The 19,110-nt window shown below is 31.9% G+C and overlaps 3 protein-coding genes across 5 annotated transcripts; 2 read left to right on the top strand and 1 right to left on the bottom strand.

Annotated features, from left to right (window-relative positions):
- Positions 1 to 1,763: 1,763 nt before the first annotated feature.
- LOC126679502 (caffeoylshikimate esterase) lies at positions 1,764 to 6,253 on the bottom strand. 3 transcript variants are annotated; one of them, XM_050374543.2, is made up of 9 exons: positions 6,086 to 6,253; positions 5,776 to 5,957; positions 5,557 to 5,586; positions 4,846 to 4,972; positions 4,600 to 4,746; positions 2,827 to 2,957; positions 2,604 to 2,741; positions 2,378 to 2,476; positions 1,764 to 2,234 (listed from the first exon to the last, which is right to left on the bottom strand). In XM_050374543.2, exons 1-9 carry the CDS (start codon positions 6,141 to 6,143, stop codon positions 2,022 to 2,024), a joined length of 1,125 nt encoding a protein of 374 aa, XP_050230500.1. In that variant the 5' UTR covers positions 6,144 to 6,253; the 3' UTR covers positions 1,764 to 2,021. The 3 variants fall into 3 exon arrangements, with proteins under 3 accessions (XP_050230500.1, XP_050230501.1, XP_055961596.1); XM_050374544.2 differs by having other exon boundaries at positions 5,776 to 5,940; positions 6,086 to 6,243; XM_056105621.1 differs by having other exon boundaries at positions 5,776 to 5,940; positions 6,097 to 6,113.
- A 5,636-nt stretch (positions 6,254 to 11,889) lies between these two features.
- On the top strand, positions 11,890 to 14,080 carry LOC126679041 (uncharacterized). The gene is made up of 4 exons (XM_050373976.2): positions 11,890 to 12,004; positions 12,672 to 12,870; positions 12,963 to 13,026; positions 13,341 to 14,080. The coding sequence occupies exons 2-4, from the start codon at positions 12,710 to 12,712 to the stop codon at positions 13,644 to 13,646; spliced, it is 531 nt and encodes a 176-aa protein (XP_050229933.1). The 5' UTR covers positions 11,890 to 12,004; positions 12,672 to 12,709; the 3' UTR covers positions 13,647 to 14,080.
- Positions 14,081 to 15,365: 1,285 nt separating this feature from the next.
- LOC126679449 (reticulon-like protein B8) lies at positions 15,366 to 18,915 on the top strand. The gene is made up of 6 exons (XM_050374483.2): positions 15,366 to 15,519; positions 16,869 to 17,058; positions 17,154 to 17,334; positions 17,411 to 17,552; positions 18,126 to 18,195; positions 18,496 to 18,915. The coding sequence occupies exons 2-6, from the start codon at positions 16,878 to 16,880 to the stop codon at positions 18,660 to 18,662; spliced, it is 741 nt and encodes a 246-aa protein (XP_050230440.1). The 5' UTR covers positions 15,366 to 15,519; positions 16,869 to 16,877; the 3' UTR covers positions 18,663 to 18,915.
- The last annotated feature ends 195 nt before the right edge of the window (positions 18,916 to 19,110 follow it).

Below are 19,110 nucleotides of genomic sequence, written 5' to 3'. Positions count from 1 at the left end.
ACCATATAGAATATCGATTGTATACAATTTTTTTTAAAAAAAATCAGATCTGAAAATTCAAATCTGAAATTTCAGATCTCATATTTCAGACCCGATTTCATATTTGAATGAAGGAAGAGAAGAGGACAGCCGTTGTGTGTGCGAGCAAAGAAGGAGGGAGCGGTGGCGAGCGGATTGGTGGCGGCAGCAAGCGGGGCAGTGGGGGCGGCGAGTAGAGCAACATGGGCGAATGTAGAAAAAGGACAATGGATTGTGGTGGTGATTTTATAAGGCGAAGGTTGATATTAGTGGTGGGTATTAATGGAAGAAAAAAAGAAAAAAAATAGGATTTTAAGAGACATTATAGAAGATGAAGAAAATAACAATAGAGAAAGATAGTATTTTTTTGTAAATTAAAAAGTTAAATTAGTATTTTTTTGTGAAGAGAACAATGAGATAGTATTTTTATAACTATTTTACTATTATTTTATAGTATACGATGTAAATTTTCCAAAAATAATGAGTTGTAGCTCTGTGGTATAAGTGTTTAGCAATAGATTTTAGTTGATCCCTTTTGTAGAATTCTAATTCCAGGTATATGCTTACTGTTGACAGCAGTGCGAAACTAGGGGAGGGTCGGCCGACCTTCCTCGCCAAAAAAAAATAAAAAAAATAGTTTTTTTCATGTAGGGACGGTTATAACAAGTTATAAGGGCGATTATTGTTTTATTTTTTTTAAATAGCCGAATGCAAAAATTTCACTCCTCCTAAATTTGAATCCCAGTTGGTCAGTTAGATTTTTATTAACTATTGATCAAAATGTTAACATCTATTGTGTATATGTGGATGGAAGTGGATTCTAAATGAATTATATGAGTTTATTGTTTAAAATGAAAGTGATATACGTCACAGTCCATCAAATTTGATTATGATCTACTACGAATCCTAAAGAAATCTACCAAAAATCCACAAGGGGTGGACTCGGTTAATTTTTTTTATAGCTTGAAAATAATTTTTCTCTGCCAATAGTTTTATACTTCTTCCGTCCATAAAAGATAGATTAGTTTCTACTTTGAACATCTAAAATTATAGGTTTATTTTTATTTTTAAAAATTAATAAAATAATTATATAAATATTTAAAATATTATCAATTGAATTAGTTTTAATTAACTAAATTAAATTATTTGTGACTTTGAGAACGGTAATAATTAATATTTTTTAATATTTTCTTATTAAATAAAAATTCTATGTATTTTTATAAGTTATTTTGACTTACCAATTAATTTAAATATATTGAAAAGGAATAATTATACAACACAACGATTGCGTCATGTCATTCATGTAACAAACCAATGAGGCGTTAGCCATGTGCATATGTTTAACGATAAAAAAATAAGCAATAAATAAAGATTCCCTATCGCAAAGTTTTATTGGTTTAAAGTAAAAATGACATGGCATATCCGTTGTATGAGATAAACACTCAAAAGGAAAGATGAATACATTAATAATTTAAAAAAGATAAAATATGTGTTGCCATATTTTTAACTAAATAGACTATATTATATAAGCTTAAATGCACCAAAAATCACTAATTTTCGCGTGTTTTGCCAGCGGTATTTTCGTACTCAGAGGTTTAGCGAGCGCCGCTATAAAAATCAGAGAATTTACTGACCATTTTTAAATATCAAGTGGTCTAGTGATCGAAAATTCAAACATCATAGGTCATAGGTGATTATTAGTCCAAAAACAGAATAAAATGATAAATAAAGTGTGAAACAAGATATTCTAGAAACTTTCCTCTAATTTTTTAGGATTTGGAGATTGAACTCTTTGAGCATTAAGGCCAAGATACAAGCTATCAGCAATGTAAGGGCACAGAATTAAATAGTTCCCAGTAGAACAGGAGAATATTTACATGAAAAAACAGCCTTATTGCCGAAACTAATAGCATAACAAATCTAAATTAAATTAATTTCTCTTTTCATTTTGCTTTTTACTCATTTAATGGAAATTACAAGGCTACTCATCAGGATGAGTTAATTTATTTGGTGTGCTCGTCAAGCCAAGAAATAATATCATTAAAAACCTGAATTATCACTTCATCTGGCTCACCTTCCAGAAGAGAGTGATAAGATTCTTCATAAAGTTTAAGTTTCTTGTCCGAACTGCATGCCTTTTCAAACAAAGCCTTGCTCACAGATGGATCTGTTACGGTATCAGCCTCTCCGTGTAGAATTAAGAGCGGTAGAGAGACCTGCAAGCCAGTGATTACATATTTAAATACGAAGACTGACAGAACAGTTCACCTATGCTTGAAAGATAAAATCAAATATAGCAGCGGCGGTCTGTTTTGTTATAATTTCCGAGGATGTTATAAAAGAAAGAGAAATTGCATACTTCTCCCAATCGCTGTTCTATCTCTTGCGTGGTTCTTAGCATCTCCAGAGCTGTCTTCAGTCGTGGCTTATCCTTGTAAGCAATAACATTGTAAGATGTCTGCATTTCAGAGCACGAAAACACTCAGGATATGGACGAGAACAAAGGGAAGACAAATAGAAACTAATGAAGTTCCAAAATCACATAATAAGTTCTAAAATGGATAAAATTGAGTATAGAGATAAACCAGTTTTCGATACTTCAAATCTCTAAATGCTGCCTCGGCCAAATTCTTTTGTGGAACTAATTTGCTAGTTGGAAGAAAATTGGCTACACCGATCAATATTTGCTTCAGTATCATTGGTGGAACCATGTCATCAGCAATCTGCAATTTATGTTTCAGCTACTATTAGCCAAAAAGAAGATAAATGAAAAAAAAAAAATTGTTGCGATTAAGCTGAGAATAATACCTTGCACATAGGTGCATCAAGAATGGCACCATTCCATGCATTGGGCTGTTTTAAGTGCACCTTCAGAGCAACAGCTCCACCCATCGACTGTCCAAACAGGAAACTCGGGAGATTCCTGAAAGTTGGATCCTCTGCCATGCAAATGAAACAGAAGATTTATCAGAAGTCGATATATAATGCTATTCTTAAAATTTAAAATCAAGTAAAAATATATTAATAGAGAGACTGTCAGAAGATATCTTAGAATTTTATTGATTGAATGCGGATAATTCTGAACAATGACTTATCGAGTCATATTCTTATAAAGGTTGCGTTTTCCATATCAAGTTGACAGAAGTGCAGGAACTTGAAGAGAGAATAAAGAGTAGAAATTGGTGTAAAAGGTGAGAAAGAAGACAGACATCAGTGATCTTTCTAAAGCAGTTTGTTTATCCCCAAATTGTATGCAGTAAAGAGAACGGTTAGGGGTGGTTGGTTAACTGATTATATTATGAAAGAAAACTTCTTCAACATGCTTCTTCAGAAACTTATGATATTCATACGGGATTGTGAGAAAAAAAAGAGCAAAAAACATCAGTAGCAAGTTTCAGGTAGCAACTTTCCAATGAATTAGACTGGCATACACATTTACTGACTTGATAAATCGGCACAGATGTATCCAGCTACTCGCACTGGAAAATGCCTCATAGGCTATTTAAATTCTATAAATCTAACTGCAAGACGAAACAAATAAAGCAGAGATGAGAATTTGACAACAGAGGCTCAAAATATATGTGATGCTAAAGTACGTAGTCCTCAAGTCAATAAAAAGGCTTCGAGAAGAGAACCATCAACCATATTAACAGATGATTACACAGTCGAGTAGCCTCTATCAAGCTTTTAAATGATGAAAATCTGAATTCAGATTACCAAATATCTTGTTTGTACACATGATAGATGGCCTGAAGTTTTGGCACTTATAAATAAATAAACCCTTAATGTAAAATCTAATTAAGCATCTATTGATTTTAATTAGATTAGATGCAAAGACATGCACCTGGAAAATGAATGCCGTTTATTTATACGTAGAACAACTGATTGGATGACAACTTCAGATCCGCCTAGTAATAGATATAATATGCTGTCAAATTGATGGTCAATCATCCAGCAACGTCAAAAATCTGCCTATTCTAGTACCTTAGAGGTTATCAATTAGCTTCAACCTACACAAACCAATGATGGTTGGCTTTCCCCTTGAATATCATAGACAAGACATACACTTCAGAATGTTCAAAACATAACCAAAGCTGAACCAATAGATTCAGTTTGTGTTGGTTTGAAATAATCAAAGAATCGGTTCTTTGATTCACTGTGATTTTGACGGCAAAAACATTTCAGCACAATTTTGGTACAAATTGAAATGAAAAAAAAAGAACAAGATAGTCTGGTTTGAAACATTTCATATTCTTATAAAACCAGCTCGGTTTAGTTTTAGAAAAATAAAAAGTTTAACTTGATTTTGTTTGACTAATGCACGCTCCTACATACAATTAGATTAACCTTCCAAAATTTCTCACATTTAGTTGTGACTCCCTTTCACAGTATTTATTATGACCAGTAGCAATTGTTTGTCTAGTCAGCCTTATGTAAGTAGCTGGGAGACAGCAATTCTCATACATTCACTACCAAAAAAAAGCCATAGACAAGAAGAAATATCTAAAATATCTTGAAACCAAGAAAAAACAAATAAGCAATTCAGGAGCAGTAATAAAAGAGTTTGAAACAGACATAGACCTTTGACTTTGGAGAAATTCTCAATGACATCATCAACTAGCCGATCAAAACTAGGAATATAGCAATGAAGGCCTTCTGAAACACCAAATCCTGGGTAATCCATCGCAATAACTGCATATCCAGATGACGCCAACTTTCTCGCAATCCCTGCAAACAATGCCAATAATGAATAAAGTCCTATCAGCAAAGGTTTCATTAAACTTCACAGTGGTCAGTGTTACTTCTACTTGAAAATAAACTGCATGCCTTCAAAGAAAAATGTGCAACAGTCTCCGTAGCCATGACAAAAACACACCACTGCTCTGGGAGAAGAGGTTCCCGGAAGCCAACTTTTTGTGAAAATTTCCAACCCTCTAGAGTTCACCTCATACCACTGTTCAAAAAAGACGCAGAGCAAGAGAAATCAAGCAATAAACATCATCAAGAAAAGCATCGAAACAACTTTGAAATACAACATTATAGTTGTTGCTGATTAGATTGTAACTTTTGACAATACATAGCTTGATTCTACTTATATAGTACGGGGTCATTCTCCGAAACCTAATGTTAAGAATTGAAAGTTAATGTTAAAAATTCTTGTATTTGCATAAAAATATCAGACTTTAGACATAAAAATAGCAAAAGAAAGGACACTTACTTTTCCTTTTGTTCTTCTTGAAAAAATTAAAAGAATTATTAAATAGGTGGGCACCTTAAAAAATGGGAATTGAAGTTCTTAACTAAACACACACCAACTCTTCACACACGCAAAAAAGGAGCCATCATAGTTTTAAAACACCAGCAATTTATACAGAGATACACACGTGAGAATACTGCAATAAATTCTCAGCTTGTCAACTTCAACTACCTATTTGTTTTTTTGTTTTTCAAAAAAACCCAACAAAATGTTTTTTGTTCTGAAAAACAACAAAAAAGGAAAAAAAAAACAGAAGTTAAAATTAAAGAATTACTCGTTACCTCCTTTATTTTCAGTCCATCAGAAGGTGTCTGCAAACACAAACAGAAACATAATCTCAAATAAATAACGTTCCACCATTTTTAATTAACAATCTCATATCACAAATTACAATCATCACAGCATTTAATCATAATTTTACTAATAGCAAATGTGAATTAAATGAAGATTATTATAAAATCAAATTCGAACTTGGAAGAGAAAAAAAAAAGTTAAAAAACCTTGAATAATATATGATCAATATTAAGCTGAACATCCTTAAACGCATCACGAGCGCGTCGTCTTGCAGACACGTCATCCATATTAGCATCCAAAATCTTCTGCAACTCATTGTCGATGCCTGGGAATTTGACTGCCGCAGCCATTTTCTTTTTCCCTCTCTTTCCCTGGAAACAAACAGTATCTTACCAAAAACAAATATGAATAATAAAGGAAATTAGAGACGTGAATGTGAATGGGTGCTAATAGTTGAATTTATATACTTATCTAGAAGCGTAAATTAACTAATTTAATAATAAAAATAGTAATAACCATAGACGGACAATAAGCTGCCGTGGCGAGCGTGGATTTTTTCGGATTTCAAAGCCATGAAATTATCTCTGACTGCAGACCAAAATGATTAAAATTTAATTGATATAGTCATATAAATGTTTGTTTTTAAAGGTTTGATTATTTCTATTTTGTGGTAGGAAAACTTCTCGAACCTTTGGTGGTTTGGGAGAAAGAAAAGAATTTTTAAAATTCTTAACTTTTATTATAATTTTTTTAGATTTTTTTTATTACTTTTTATTTTTAGTATATTTTATTTTAACATTTTTATTTCCATAGGATTATATATTTTCCTATCCTATCAGTATAAGCGATTTATTTTTATTTTATTTTTTGTTTCTATTATAATTTTCTATTTCTGTTTTCAGTATTTTGAAAATTATAAACGTCAGTTTGTTGAATTGTCTTATTTTTGTATTTTGAAAATTATACACGTCAGTTTGCTGTTATAACTGAAATGGTCCTATCGAAGCTTCCAAATTGGTTTTTATTATTTAACGGATGTGCTGTTGTTGGGAAGAGGAAAGCGAACTGGAACCAGATATTGCAGAGGAAAATGAAAAATCATTATCTACGGCCTCAGTAAAATTATCAATTCTTTTCAATTTAACAAAAAAGAGAGATTATTTTAAAACTACTCAAAAATATATATAAAATTACCGGTTAATTTTATGAAAATGCCCAAAAATTATATATGTATCCCAATTTATATTTTAAAAGCAAGATAAAAATATTCATGATAATAAACCTTACTTACTTTTTATGCAACTTGATGGCTAATATTTTAAGTTTTCTAATTGAATTTATTTTATTTTGATCCAGTTTGAGATTTTATAAGTTAAATTATTAATTGATACATTTTTTCATAATAATTTTCTTATCGAAATCTTTAAGTTTTTTATTATTTGAAGTAACATAATGCTCAACATTGCTCACTTTCAGCCATACAGAGGATAAATTTGATTGGTCTTAAATACAAATTCAGAGGTTCGATAGGTGAGACGTTAAATTTAAAGGTTAGATGGATAATTACAGGTACAAATTCAGGGGTCAAACTATATATTCAGCCAATACATTTCGATTATTGTGCATGATGTTCAGGATGTGACTAAAGCATTGGCGTGCAAAACGCGCATGACTTGCATATTTTTTGTTGCATTTGATGAAGTTTAAAATTTAAGTCCAAAATTTAAATCTAAAACCGCTGAGAGTAAGTGGTGGAACCAGGACTCCAACTTAAAAGGTCGAAATTCTCATGTTCGGCTATTTAAAAAAAAATCAAACAGTAGTAATTTCAAGATATGCAGTTAAAATTGTACATGGAAACAACCGCCCCTAACACATGTAGGGGCGGTTACTAAAAAACATCTAGAAAATCTATTTTTTTAATTATTTTTCGGCGGGGAGAGTTGGCCGACTCTCCTCGATTCTCCCTTGTTCCTCCACTGCTTGGAGTGAGGTCTTTCATATCTTTTGAGATCCACCTTACTATATGAAATCCAGAAATCAAAATAAATAAGGTTATTAGCTCTTATAAAAAGAAAATTGATTCTTGAGAGCTTTTTGCATGTACATTCTTTTCATGTTAAGGTACTGTAGAAAAACTGCAAATTTTAATTTTATCTATCGTAATCTATTAGTTAACAAGTTAATAAATTGCATTCTGAAATACAAAAAAGTTATATTAGCTTACCAAATTATCTAGCGAACCATTAAAAAGATTAAATAAAAGACAAAAAAACGCTTGCAACAACTTGGATCAAGCATCCTTCCCTTCCATTGCCATTTTACAACTAAGCCTTCATGAAACAAACAATATCTGGAATCCGTATATTTTTGCAAATCGATATCAGTATACTCACCCTATACATCTTAGGGTATACAAATGAAATTTGGATTGTAGCTAAACAGATTAATGAATATTTTTCTTCTAAAAAATTATACATGAAAAAATATGAATCAACAATCTTTGTAACTTTCAAATTGTATGGAAAAATCACCAACAAGCTCATAGAATGTCCACTAATCAATCTGAACATCAAATAGGGGCTCTTACATTATTATCCAAAATGAATGGGAAGTGGTTAAACAAAATTCAAAAACAACCAAATGAGATGCGAATGGTGTCACTAATGGTCATGATGGTAGTTCGAAGCCCTTAGCTCCGTAAAGAATTTTATGATGCTGCGCTCTCAATTGTTGATGACTGTGTGAATATATTGGTTAATACTGCTGTAAATTCGATAGTGGCTACATATATAGTTACTGTTACGATGATAATGCAGTTGATAAGGACATCGTGCTCTTTGGTGTTGCAATAGTTTCCAGTATCCAGGCTTGTTTTTCCAAAAGGATGGTTTACATGCTGCAGATTTAGTAGAATTGAATGTTGAAAACAGTGCTCATTATTCACTTCATGTTCAACTTTCAACACAAGTCACTCTTGATTATATGTGTACGATAGAAGGTGAGTGATAAGGTTGTCCCGAATGTTCCGCTACCTGAGCGCAATTTTCTACACTTATAAATATCTACATACTAATGCAGAAAAAAGATAATCAATTATTAAGATCTAAACTCTTATTTATACTTACTTGGGGCCATAATTTGTCTCCCGTAAAAGACCTATATACACTACTCTAATGGGATTAGTTTGTTGATAGAAAATTTAAAGGTGTTGTCTTACAGTTAAAATCCGTTCAGAATACCTCATGGACCCAGCAACAAAAAACAAATAAGTAAAATATTTATCTACCACAATTTTAATAATTTGTCAAATAAATCATATTTTAATTGTTTTGTCATATACACATCTTTTCAACTTTCCAAATATATCCTTAATCAATTTGAACTAATGTGGCGAGATGTTATTTACGCCATGTAAGATTAATTTTATATACATATACATATAAAATCACATCCAAATAGATTGCGGGTGTATTCGACAGAGGTAAAAGTTAAATATGATGGTAAATATGATAAAATTTTAAAAATATGGTATATTTAACATAGATGCTAAAATTGTGAATAGATATGAATATTTTGTTTTATTCAAGTATAGCCATAGTTTTTAGAAACTAAAAGGTAACTGAATTTCTTTTTATGAATAAAAGGTAATTGAATTAGTAATGGAAATTTTAAATTGCTAATTAAACTGATGCCACACTATTTTATTATTCAGTATTGTGTGGGGCTGTAAATGACCAGAGCCGAATTTTGAAGTGGTCATGTACAACTCGTTAGTTTGTGGTTGATTCATGTTCGTTCAAGCTGTTAATAAGATATTTATTTTCAGTTTATTCAAAATTTATGATGTTTATATTCCGTTCTTCCTCACTATGAGAAGCATATAAAAATAACATGAGAGTATAAATAGCTGGATCTTTGATACTCAAAAGAGGCTAAAAAACGTTGGAAGTGTGTAAAAGTCTTGAAGGTGGCCGGTTTTTTATTCAGCACAAAAAGAGAAGATTAGATAAAACGTGGAGCATGTGAATCTGTATAGAGTAAAGAAAGGGCGAGGCACGTATATGTATTTGGACTTAAGAAGTCAAAGAATCCAACGCCTGATAAGCCTGATGAAATGAAGTTATGTGGGATCCAATAGAGTTACACGCTTTCCTGATTCTCCGCTACGTAAATTCCGCTACTTGTGCGATACATATAAGCAGATCTCAAATGAAATTTATAGACATAAATTATAAAATGATTCAACACTTTCCTGGAAAAGTCCGACCCAAACACTCTTATGGAAGCCAGCTTTCAGCAGGGACTAGGTCCAATGAGGAAACTTTTACTTTTACCTTTTTTTCGAGATTTAAGTGGGCAATTTATCCCCTCAATTTGTAAGCACCGGACAATTAAGATAATATAAATTTGATATTTATGAATAATTAATCCATTTGGGCAAATTAGTTTGCAAGTTGAGAGAAAATTTTCAATTTATGGAAATATTAGCTTACAAGTTGAGGAGATAAATTGCCAAAATAGAGTTAACTGCCCATAATCAACAAGTTCGTAACTAATTTACCGTTAAGTTAATTTATGTGTTAATTGCCCATTAGTTACAATTTGAAGGTGTAAATTACCACTTAAATCTTTTCTCCAACTTCGCATTCTCAATTATGCCTGTCAAGATAGATCGTCTTGCGCTAATATAATTAATTTAATACGAATTAATAACCAATTAAGATTGAGGTTGAACATAATTTTATAAAAAATAAGTCCATTTATTGATGATTCTGTTTAAATATGTCGTTTAATAGATTAACATGCAAATTTATTCAGTTTGTTTATAATACTACTTTTTTTTAATTCAAAATACAATTTTTTTAGAATTCAAAATACACTTAAATCGTATTATGGGGGTGTTTGGTCAGCATTTCGGTGGAGATTTTAACTTTTATTTTAAAGCTCCTATTAAGTGTTTGGTGAAGTTTTTTATTTTTTTTTTTGAATTTATATACATCCAACAGCTGCTGTCCGAAAAGCTCCATTTTGGAGTTTTTTTGCCAGCAGTTGATAGTTGTTTTAATTTTTTAATTATTTGAACAAAAATATCCCTATTAAAATACAATTTTTATAAAATATATAAAATTATTTATTTTATTTTTAAATACTCCAATCATTTATGAATTATATAATTATCTTATTTATATTAAAATAGTTATAATCCAATGATTATTTAAATAAATTGTAAATTTATTCAAAGCCAGATCCGAAATCTGCCATAATCCTAGATAAGCGGCCCCCGAACCCCGCTCCGATCACACAACTCTTTTAATGCCACATAAGCCAGGTAATGATTTAATACGTTTCTGTTAGACGGGATGTTTATTTATTCTATGAGTCAATTTTTAGACGAAAAAAAACATTAATAGCCTAGGTGTTGATTATTTATGGGCTTAGTCCGCCCAAAAAAAGTCCGTTATTTTTATGAGCGGGTAAAACCTTCTATATTTTTATTAATTTTACATGTATGTTCGGGAAAATTTTCGAGCCCGCAAAAATAGAGTGCAAGGGCCGGGGTTGGGTGATAAAATGAAGCCCAACCCGCGCTCGAACCGGACTTGAACTTACTTAAAAAATAAAAAAGTTTAGTAAGTCCGACCAATAAACATATCTATCCAGATGAGACACAATCAAAACATCAAGGCTATTTTTGCACATTTTTCCTTGATATTTTTGTGCCAAGAGCTTTGTAGTAGTTTTGAGTAAAGAAAACTTTGGAAAAATCAAACTATTAAATATATTTAAATCATTAAAACTAATAAAATAATAAAATTACGACGGACCTTTACTTTTTTTTAAAAAGTCGAGTACAATTAAATTTTAGGGTTAATTACATATAAAATCATGACCTTTATACTAAGTTTCAAAAATAAAATTACTTTTAAAAAGTGTCAATTATAGACATCACTTTTTATTTTATTTTTAATTTTATCATGGGCATATTTTTTGGTGAAATTTTGCTGACTTGGACACCCAATGGGTCTGCCACGTGTCATGCCACGTCACCAAAAATGCCACTAAAAATCGCAGATGTTATTTTAAAAAATAATATGAAAGATGGTGTCTATGATTGACACGTTTTAAAAGTTATGTTATTTTTAAAACTTGGAGTAAAGTCATGATTTTATATGTAATTAACCCTAGATTTTATCCCCACCCGCCTAAACTTAACAAATAATAACAACTCTATTCAAAACCAAAAAATTAAAATAATAAAATCACCCTGGAATTGAAATCCTAAAAAGGAAAAAAGAAAAGAAAAAAGAAGGCATCCATTTTTGACTAGTTATTAGTTATTACACAAAAAGGATGCCCTATAAATTAGTTGCAACCTCCATTTTCACTCCCTTCTGCCCCTCTCCCTCTCTCTTTCCTCAGCTTTCACTGCAGGTACCCCTTTCATTATTATTTTCCAGATCTGTTTTTCGCTATTTTTTTGTTAATTTAAAATCTCTTTGAAATTTTAACCGTTTTAGTTATAATCCATAAATGTTCCTTTTTAGTTTTTTTTTTTTTTGAATTTGTTACAGGGCAGATCCGGTTAGTCTTTTAGCTGTTTTTAATTTTTCTTTGGTTGTTTCGTTAATTTCGTTCAAAAGGGTGCGAATGGATTTTAAAAATATTGGCTGTTTAATAAAGTTAGGTTTTGATGACTTTTTTTGGGCGTTTAATTGGAGAAAGGTTTGATCTTCGAGTTTTTTCTTGAAATTGGAGAGGGATATATATTAATTTTCAAAGTTTGTCTTTTTTTTAATAAAAATTTCAACTTATTAATGTAATACAAGAATTTTACTTATCGAGTTATTGATGAATATTTTCTGGCTTTAATGTCATAAATTTATGCTGTTTTGAATGGATCTGGAGTTATTATATTGTTATTAATATGTGGATCTGGTCAGCAAGTTTTATATGGAGTAATTCAGTATGCGTTATTATGTGTTAAATTTCGTTGATCTCCATAAATGAGTATGTTTTGACTTAATTTTTTTGTCTGAAATGTTTAATTGGGTTTGCAAACATTAATCCGAAGCTGATTTTGTTGTTCTGGTGTGGACAGGCGTTCTTACTGTCGAATATTTGTGCAAAATCTGCAAGATGAATCAATTGAATCTTCAGAAGAACGCCGTTGCCTCCTGTGATGAGAGTAGAGGCTTGGTTTCAATTTTTGATTCCAAGGGTCCTGTAGTTTGCCCCAGACCTCGGCGTGTAGGAATTTTGGCCAACAATCCTATCAGGCCTTTGCGATGGCACTTGAGGTAAGAGGATGTTCACTAGGTTATCGCGTTGTACTAGTGAATTTAACAGCTTGAGCTTATACTAATTTTTGTGTGATTGTTTTATTTAACAGTCATCAAGCCGAGATGTATGATTCGAAAGCTGGGGCTGAGCTTCTGGACCTCATTCTCATGAAGGTACACTGTTTATGCTCTTTAATTTCCTTTTTCTTCTGGACAGAATGTCCATAGATTGCGTAAATCGTACAACTCATCTTACCTGTGATAGATTATATGTTTTCAATTGTATTTCTAAACTTCAATTGTCTTTCGATGCATGTTTTACGTTGATAATTGCTTAGGATCTGATAATTTTCTCGATTGATGTTTTGGTTATTTTATTTACTGAGGATATTTTGTTCAGAAAAATTCACCTGGGACTTCTAATAGTTTCTAAAGCTAGGGGCTTGGGGAAATTAGATATTTATTGATCCTGATTCTTATGTTAACAGGAGTGTCATGGGGTAGAACAATCTGCAACTCAGGTATCCTCATCGCCTCCATTTTTTGCTGGCTCTCCTCCTACCAGGACCACTAACCCATTAATTCAAGATGCCCAATTTGGAGATGACAAACTCACTTCATTTTCACCATTGTCAATTCCATCACCTTCGGGTTTGTCATCTCCAACTCCATCTTCACGCAAAGGAGGGTGCGTGAGGATGACGTACGGGCTTAAACCAGCTGCAGTTAGAGTAGAAGGATTTGATTGCCTGAATAGGGATCGCCAAAATTCCAGCATCCCCGCTATGGCTTAGAACTTATATAATCAAGTGTACATAGAAGAAAGGTAAACGCCACCACAATCACAAACACAGCAGACTTAACAAGAAGAGGAAGTTTTGAATCTTTTTCAAGGGAGTGAAGCAAGTGAGATATGGGTAGTGTATATACATTATATGTTTTTTCGCAGGCGATAATTGGTAATAACTCTGTAAGTATTATGATTGAAGAAAACAAAGAATTGGAAGGGAAAACCCTGGGTTCTTAAGAGAGGTCTTGAATATGTTTGAGAGCTTAGCTCTTTTGTAATGTAAGATATGAAATAGAGAGTATTTGGGAGGGTCTTTTGATTTCATTTGGATGATCACCATAGGAAAAAAGTTCTGTATAGTGCCTATTGGTGATTGAATTTTGTTCATCTTCTTTGTAAATGTAATTTAGCAATTGTTAATGTCTGGTCTTTTGGTTATTCTGATCTAATTTGTTCAAATTCTTTGCCATTGACTGACTTAAGCTGAATTATTTAAGTGTCTGCTACTGCTTCTGCTGAATTTGATGTTTTTTCTTTTTGGTTTCTGATCTTATGTGTGTGAGGAAATTATAAGAATAGGTGCAAAAATGACCTTGTATGTTCATCCTGTATTTCCTGAAGACACTAATGATTTCGACACTTAAAGAGGTTTAAACTGACACAACAATGGAATGTATTGGGCTTATTTTGTTTAAAAAATCACTGGAAGGGGTGAAATGACCCTTTATTCATAATACTTGCATCGAATTTCAAGACTAATTGAACTTCAATATTTCTTTACCATTTTCAGCTCTCTCTCACTTACAACCTCTCAGTTTAAACTATTATTGAACACGAGAAATGTTTCAGAAAATAATTGTACAATAAGGGAGATGGTGCGACAAGAGAAAAATATTGTTATCATTCTATTGCAGCTCTTTATCACCTGTAATCTCTCTATTCTAGACTACAGAAAACATACGGAAAAATCCATAAGTATGGCAAACTGTTTTTACTTCACTCTCCAATTTTAAATGACAAATATTTTAAAAAGCCTTCATATTTGTTTTATTTTTTAAATTGGTGCTTAATTATTTTTTAAGTTTTAGCCATTCTCTTATAATTTTAAAACTTCAATATTATACTATTATTTTAAAAAAAATCAAGAATCTTATTGTACTTTATCCATTAAAACCTAGCTACATCACTTCACTCTTCGTTCACCGCCGCCACCATTTATTTCACGACCGCCATTCACCACCTTTGCCTTTCACCACTACCGCTCGCCACCTAACGAACCCATCGTCTAAAAAGTTGGTATAATTGCCGGAAAACGAATTCATACTACAAAATGCAAAAACGAGACAGATTAGGATTTGTTTATGACATTTTGAACTATCGATTAAATGACTATAAAATCAAAACGTTAGGATATGTTTTATCAACCTAAAAAGTAACGACATTATGTATGTAAAATAATAAAGTTGAATATGGTTAGGTAATAATGAGTGGTGGAAAAGAGAATGCATTCCGCAACTACCAGAGATAAAAACAGGTAGTGCATCAGTTCCACGTGCACCACCACTGCGCTTTCGTTTCGTCCAATTGCGACACCCCTTCGAAAACAACAACGCCTCACTGCAACTCTTATTCTTCTCATCTCTCCCTTCATTTCCGTTTTCAACATCACAAAACAAAATTAAAATAATTTAATTGGACTTAGTAAAGCGTGTCAACATAAAATTTGTAGTAAATGGGCAAATTGAAAGTGACCATTTTTTATATTTAAAAATAAGATTCCAGCACGCCTTTTTTATTCTCTGCTCAAACTCTTATCTTTTTGACTGCGTGTTCATCATCGTTCTCTGCCTTATTTTTTCTTACCCTCTCCTTTTCAGGTACTCTTCTTTGTTCAGTTCTTTGATTTTATAGTTAGGGTTTGTTTTTTTAATTGCTTTGTTTTTCAGTTTTTGTTTCATTTTCCGGTTTATGCAATGAACAAAAGGTGGGAAGTTTTAGCACTGGAAAGGTCTAACTTTAATAAATTTATCACATTTGATTTGAAGCAGATTTTGAGAAGTAAATAAATCATGTATGGTTGTTCTGAACTTTTGATTTTTTTGAAGTGAAAATGAGCCGGTGATGGAATTATATTTGCCCCTTGCTACTTATTAGATCAAAAATGAAGCTGAAAACAGTGTTAATTCAGTGCCTTTTTGTTTGTTTAAGGGAGCAATGCTTCCACTCCTGAATATTTGATCTCTCTTTGTGTGGTAGTGTATTTCAATTTTCAATCGACCTTAGTGATTTAGAACCCTCACCGTTTACTTATTGAATGGTTGCAAAAGAATAATGTAACACAATTTTATACTCCAAGTCTCCTACATGATTCAAAATTAAATAAAATTAATAGATGGTACTGAGTTCAAGGGTACAATGGAACGCCTGATATTTACACAAAGGTCATCTTCTTAGATGAAATTAGTAATTCCTTTTTATCTGTCATAAGAGAATGGAAATATTCGGAAAAAGTAAAAGACTTTGTTCTTGCGAACTGCACTTATTAACAGTGCTGTAAGGAAAGCTTTAGGTTTCAGAATTTCTTCTGAATGACGAACAAAAATGTTTTTCCATGCAAGCCAAATGGCAGTTTTTCTTTTCTAAATGCTCAGTTTTTGAAACTTAATTTGTATATGTTTGTCGTTTGCTTTTATGTATCTACTTTATGAGATTTTCCATTCTTCATTTTAGTTTCAAGAAAAGTCAAAATCAGGTGTTTTATTGTCATTTTATTCACAAATAAATATAAAACAGTGCTAACAACCCAAAGAACATGTTTTTATGAACTAAGGATTTTATTGATGTTTCAAATACAAAGTATGTTTATTTATTCAATAGTTCACATAGTTTGTGCCTAAGCCTGATGCATTTTCCCCCTCTCTGTATTTTAATGAAATGGATTGTGTATTTGTACCTATGTACAGTTGTATCGAAAAATGTCTCTGATTTGCTTTTCAACTCTTTGACAAGGCTCTGCCTTTCATAATGTGCTAATTAATTTTTCCTTTTAACTAATCTTCATTTTGGTCCTTTTTAAATTGTTATGTGATACAGTCATGGTTCCAGTAATTCCTCTAATATACTTGTGAATTTTAGTATATAACAACAATTTTGGTTTCTATTGTAGATTGACGCTTCATTTTGGTTTCCTTTGTAGATTGACACTTAATTTTGGTTCCTTTTGTAGATTGACACTATGAATGAGAAAATTACAGCAGAGAATATTTTGACAAACCTAGCAGAAACCCTTGCTGACAATGTTACAAAGCAGAAGTCTGTATCCTTTTTCCAGGAAGAGACGAGTACTGTAACTGCTCGTTTAAATCGTCTATTTGGACGTCAGAAGCCTGTTCATCATCTTTTAGGAGGCGGGAAGTGTAGGATCATCTTTCTGGCTTGATGTCTCTTAGCAATCCTTATCACTTTAATTCTCTATAGTATCTAACTTGTCTTTATACCGTAAAAATTATAGCTGCTGATGTACTCCTGTGGAGGAACAAGAAGATCTCAGCTAGTGTACTAAGTGGTGCAACGGCCATCTGGGTGCTCTTTGAATGGCTTAATTATCATTTTCTAACTCTCGTATTCCTTGCGCTGGTTCTTGGTATGGTTGCTCAGTTTATTTGGACAAATGCTTCAGGATTATTGAACAGGTAAGTAAATTTTCTTTTTGTTTGTTCTATTTATTGTGTCTGCATCTGTAATATTCTATTGTTTATTTTGAAACAGGTCGCGTTCTAAGGTCCCCCGCCTTGTGTTACCTGATGAGGTGTTTGTAAGTATTGGTAGAACAATTGGAGCTGAGGTAAACCATGCTTTACAGTTTCTTCAGGATGTATCATGTGGAGGAGATCTGAAACAATTTCTTTTGGTATGTTTGACCTTTCTAAGTTCTTTCAATGATATTTTCTTGCTGTTTAAAGGAAATTCATTAGCCCTTCTTTGTAATTCTGCATTCATCTGAACTTTGATACCATATCTTTTTAAAAAATCATTGAAAAAATGACTCATTAATCCCATGATGAAGTGTCTCGCAAGCTACTATTATAATATCAACTATTGGCAGATGGTTATGTTGATTAAGATTTCAATTGAGCTCTCACTTATACAGTCAATGCAAAACAAGAATTATGAAAATTGGAAGTTTAAATCTTATTTATTGAATAAATGATTTTCAAATGATTCATTGATTTGAGAACTTCATCATCTCTAATATTATGTTTTACTGAAGGAATTATGATTTGTTAGTTAGGGGTATTTTGGTAATTTTAAATGTACAGAAAGTTAAAATTATTTTTTTGTCTCAAGAGTCTTTAATTAATTAGTTGAAAATCTTTAATTCAATAAATAAGATTTAAACTTCTCATTTCATAATTATTGTTTTGCATCAATAGTGGCTTTTACTTGTTACGTCCCCTGATGAGAAGGAAATGTTGTTTTTCAGATTGTAGTAAGCTTATGGATTTCTGCTGTCATTGGGAGCTGGTGCAATTTTTTAACTGTTCTATACATTGGTGAGTATTCTGCTTATTATGGATTTAATTTTGTGCTTTGTCTTAAATGGATTTCAATTTCTTTCATTTCAAATGTAAAGGGGTTAAATTTAGAATTGTTACTAGATATAACAAAATCTAATAAGTTGAATTCATAAGAAATACATGCATGAACTTTGTCCACAACGCCCCATTTAAAAGTCTCATTGTATAATTTAAATATTAATCTATAATGCCGGAATGAAAAGATTAAAAGTGAATTGGTTTTTGTGGCACACTATACAACTTATGTATGAGAATTCTAATTATGTTGGTCTGAAGGTTTTGTTGCTGCGCACACACTGCCGGTGGTTTACGAGAAATATGATGATCAAATAGATGAGTTTGTGTACAATATACTTCAACAGCTGCAAGGTCACTACCGTAAGCTCGATACGGGTCTACTCAGTAAGATACCTAAAGGAAAGCTCGGGAAAAAACATGAATAGAGCTTCATTTCCATATCCTTCGTTTGAATGTATTTCATAATTATCAGTTTGTAGGATGCTGTGATTTTATTAGTGTTTAGTTCTATTCCTACAAATACTTCTCCAATCTCATTTGATTTGCTCGGAAGCTATGAACCTGAAGTCTACAGGGAAGACTGTAAATTTAATATTTTCCAAAGGAACATCTAGGGCCAATCTATGAAGATTATGAAAATTGTAACCTACTCCATCATGTAGGGATGTGCAGTGCTAATCCTGAGTCAAACTAAATAACCGAATAGAATTGATAAATTCAGTCAGTTTAAAATTATAATAAAATTAGTTTTTTGGTTCGGTTTAATTTTTAAAGTAACACATTTTCAGTTTGCTTTTAACATAAAATGAACTGCAATCAAATTAAAAAAAAAACAATTGAATCAATTGGTTTGATTCTGATCAGGTTTTTTTT

Source organism: Mercurialis annua, linkage group LG4 (genome assembly GCF_937616625.2).
Source record: "Mercurialis annua linkage group LG4, ddMerAnnu1.2, whole genome shotgun sequence".
Lineage (NCBI taxonomy): Eukaryota > Viridiplantae > Streptophyta > Magnoliopsida > Malpighiales > Euphorbiaceae > Mercurialis > Mercurialis annua.
The sequence above is the reverse complement of the archived record's forward strand: the minus strand, read 5'-3'. Positions and strand labels throughout refer to the sequence as shown.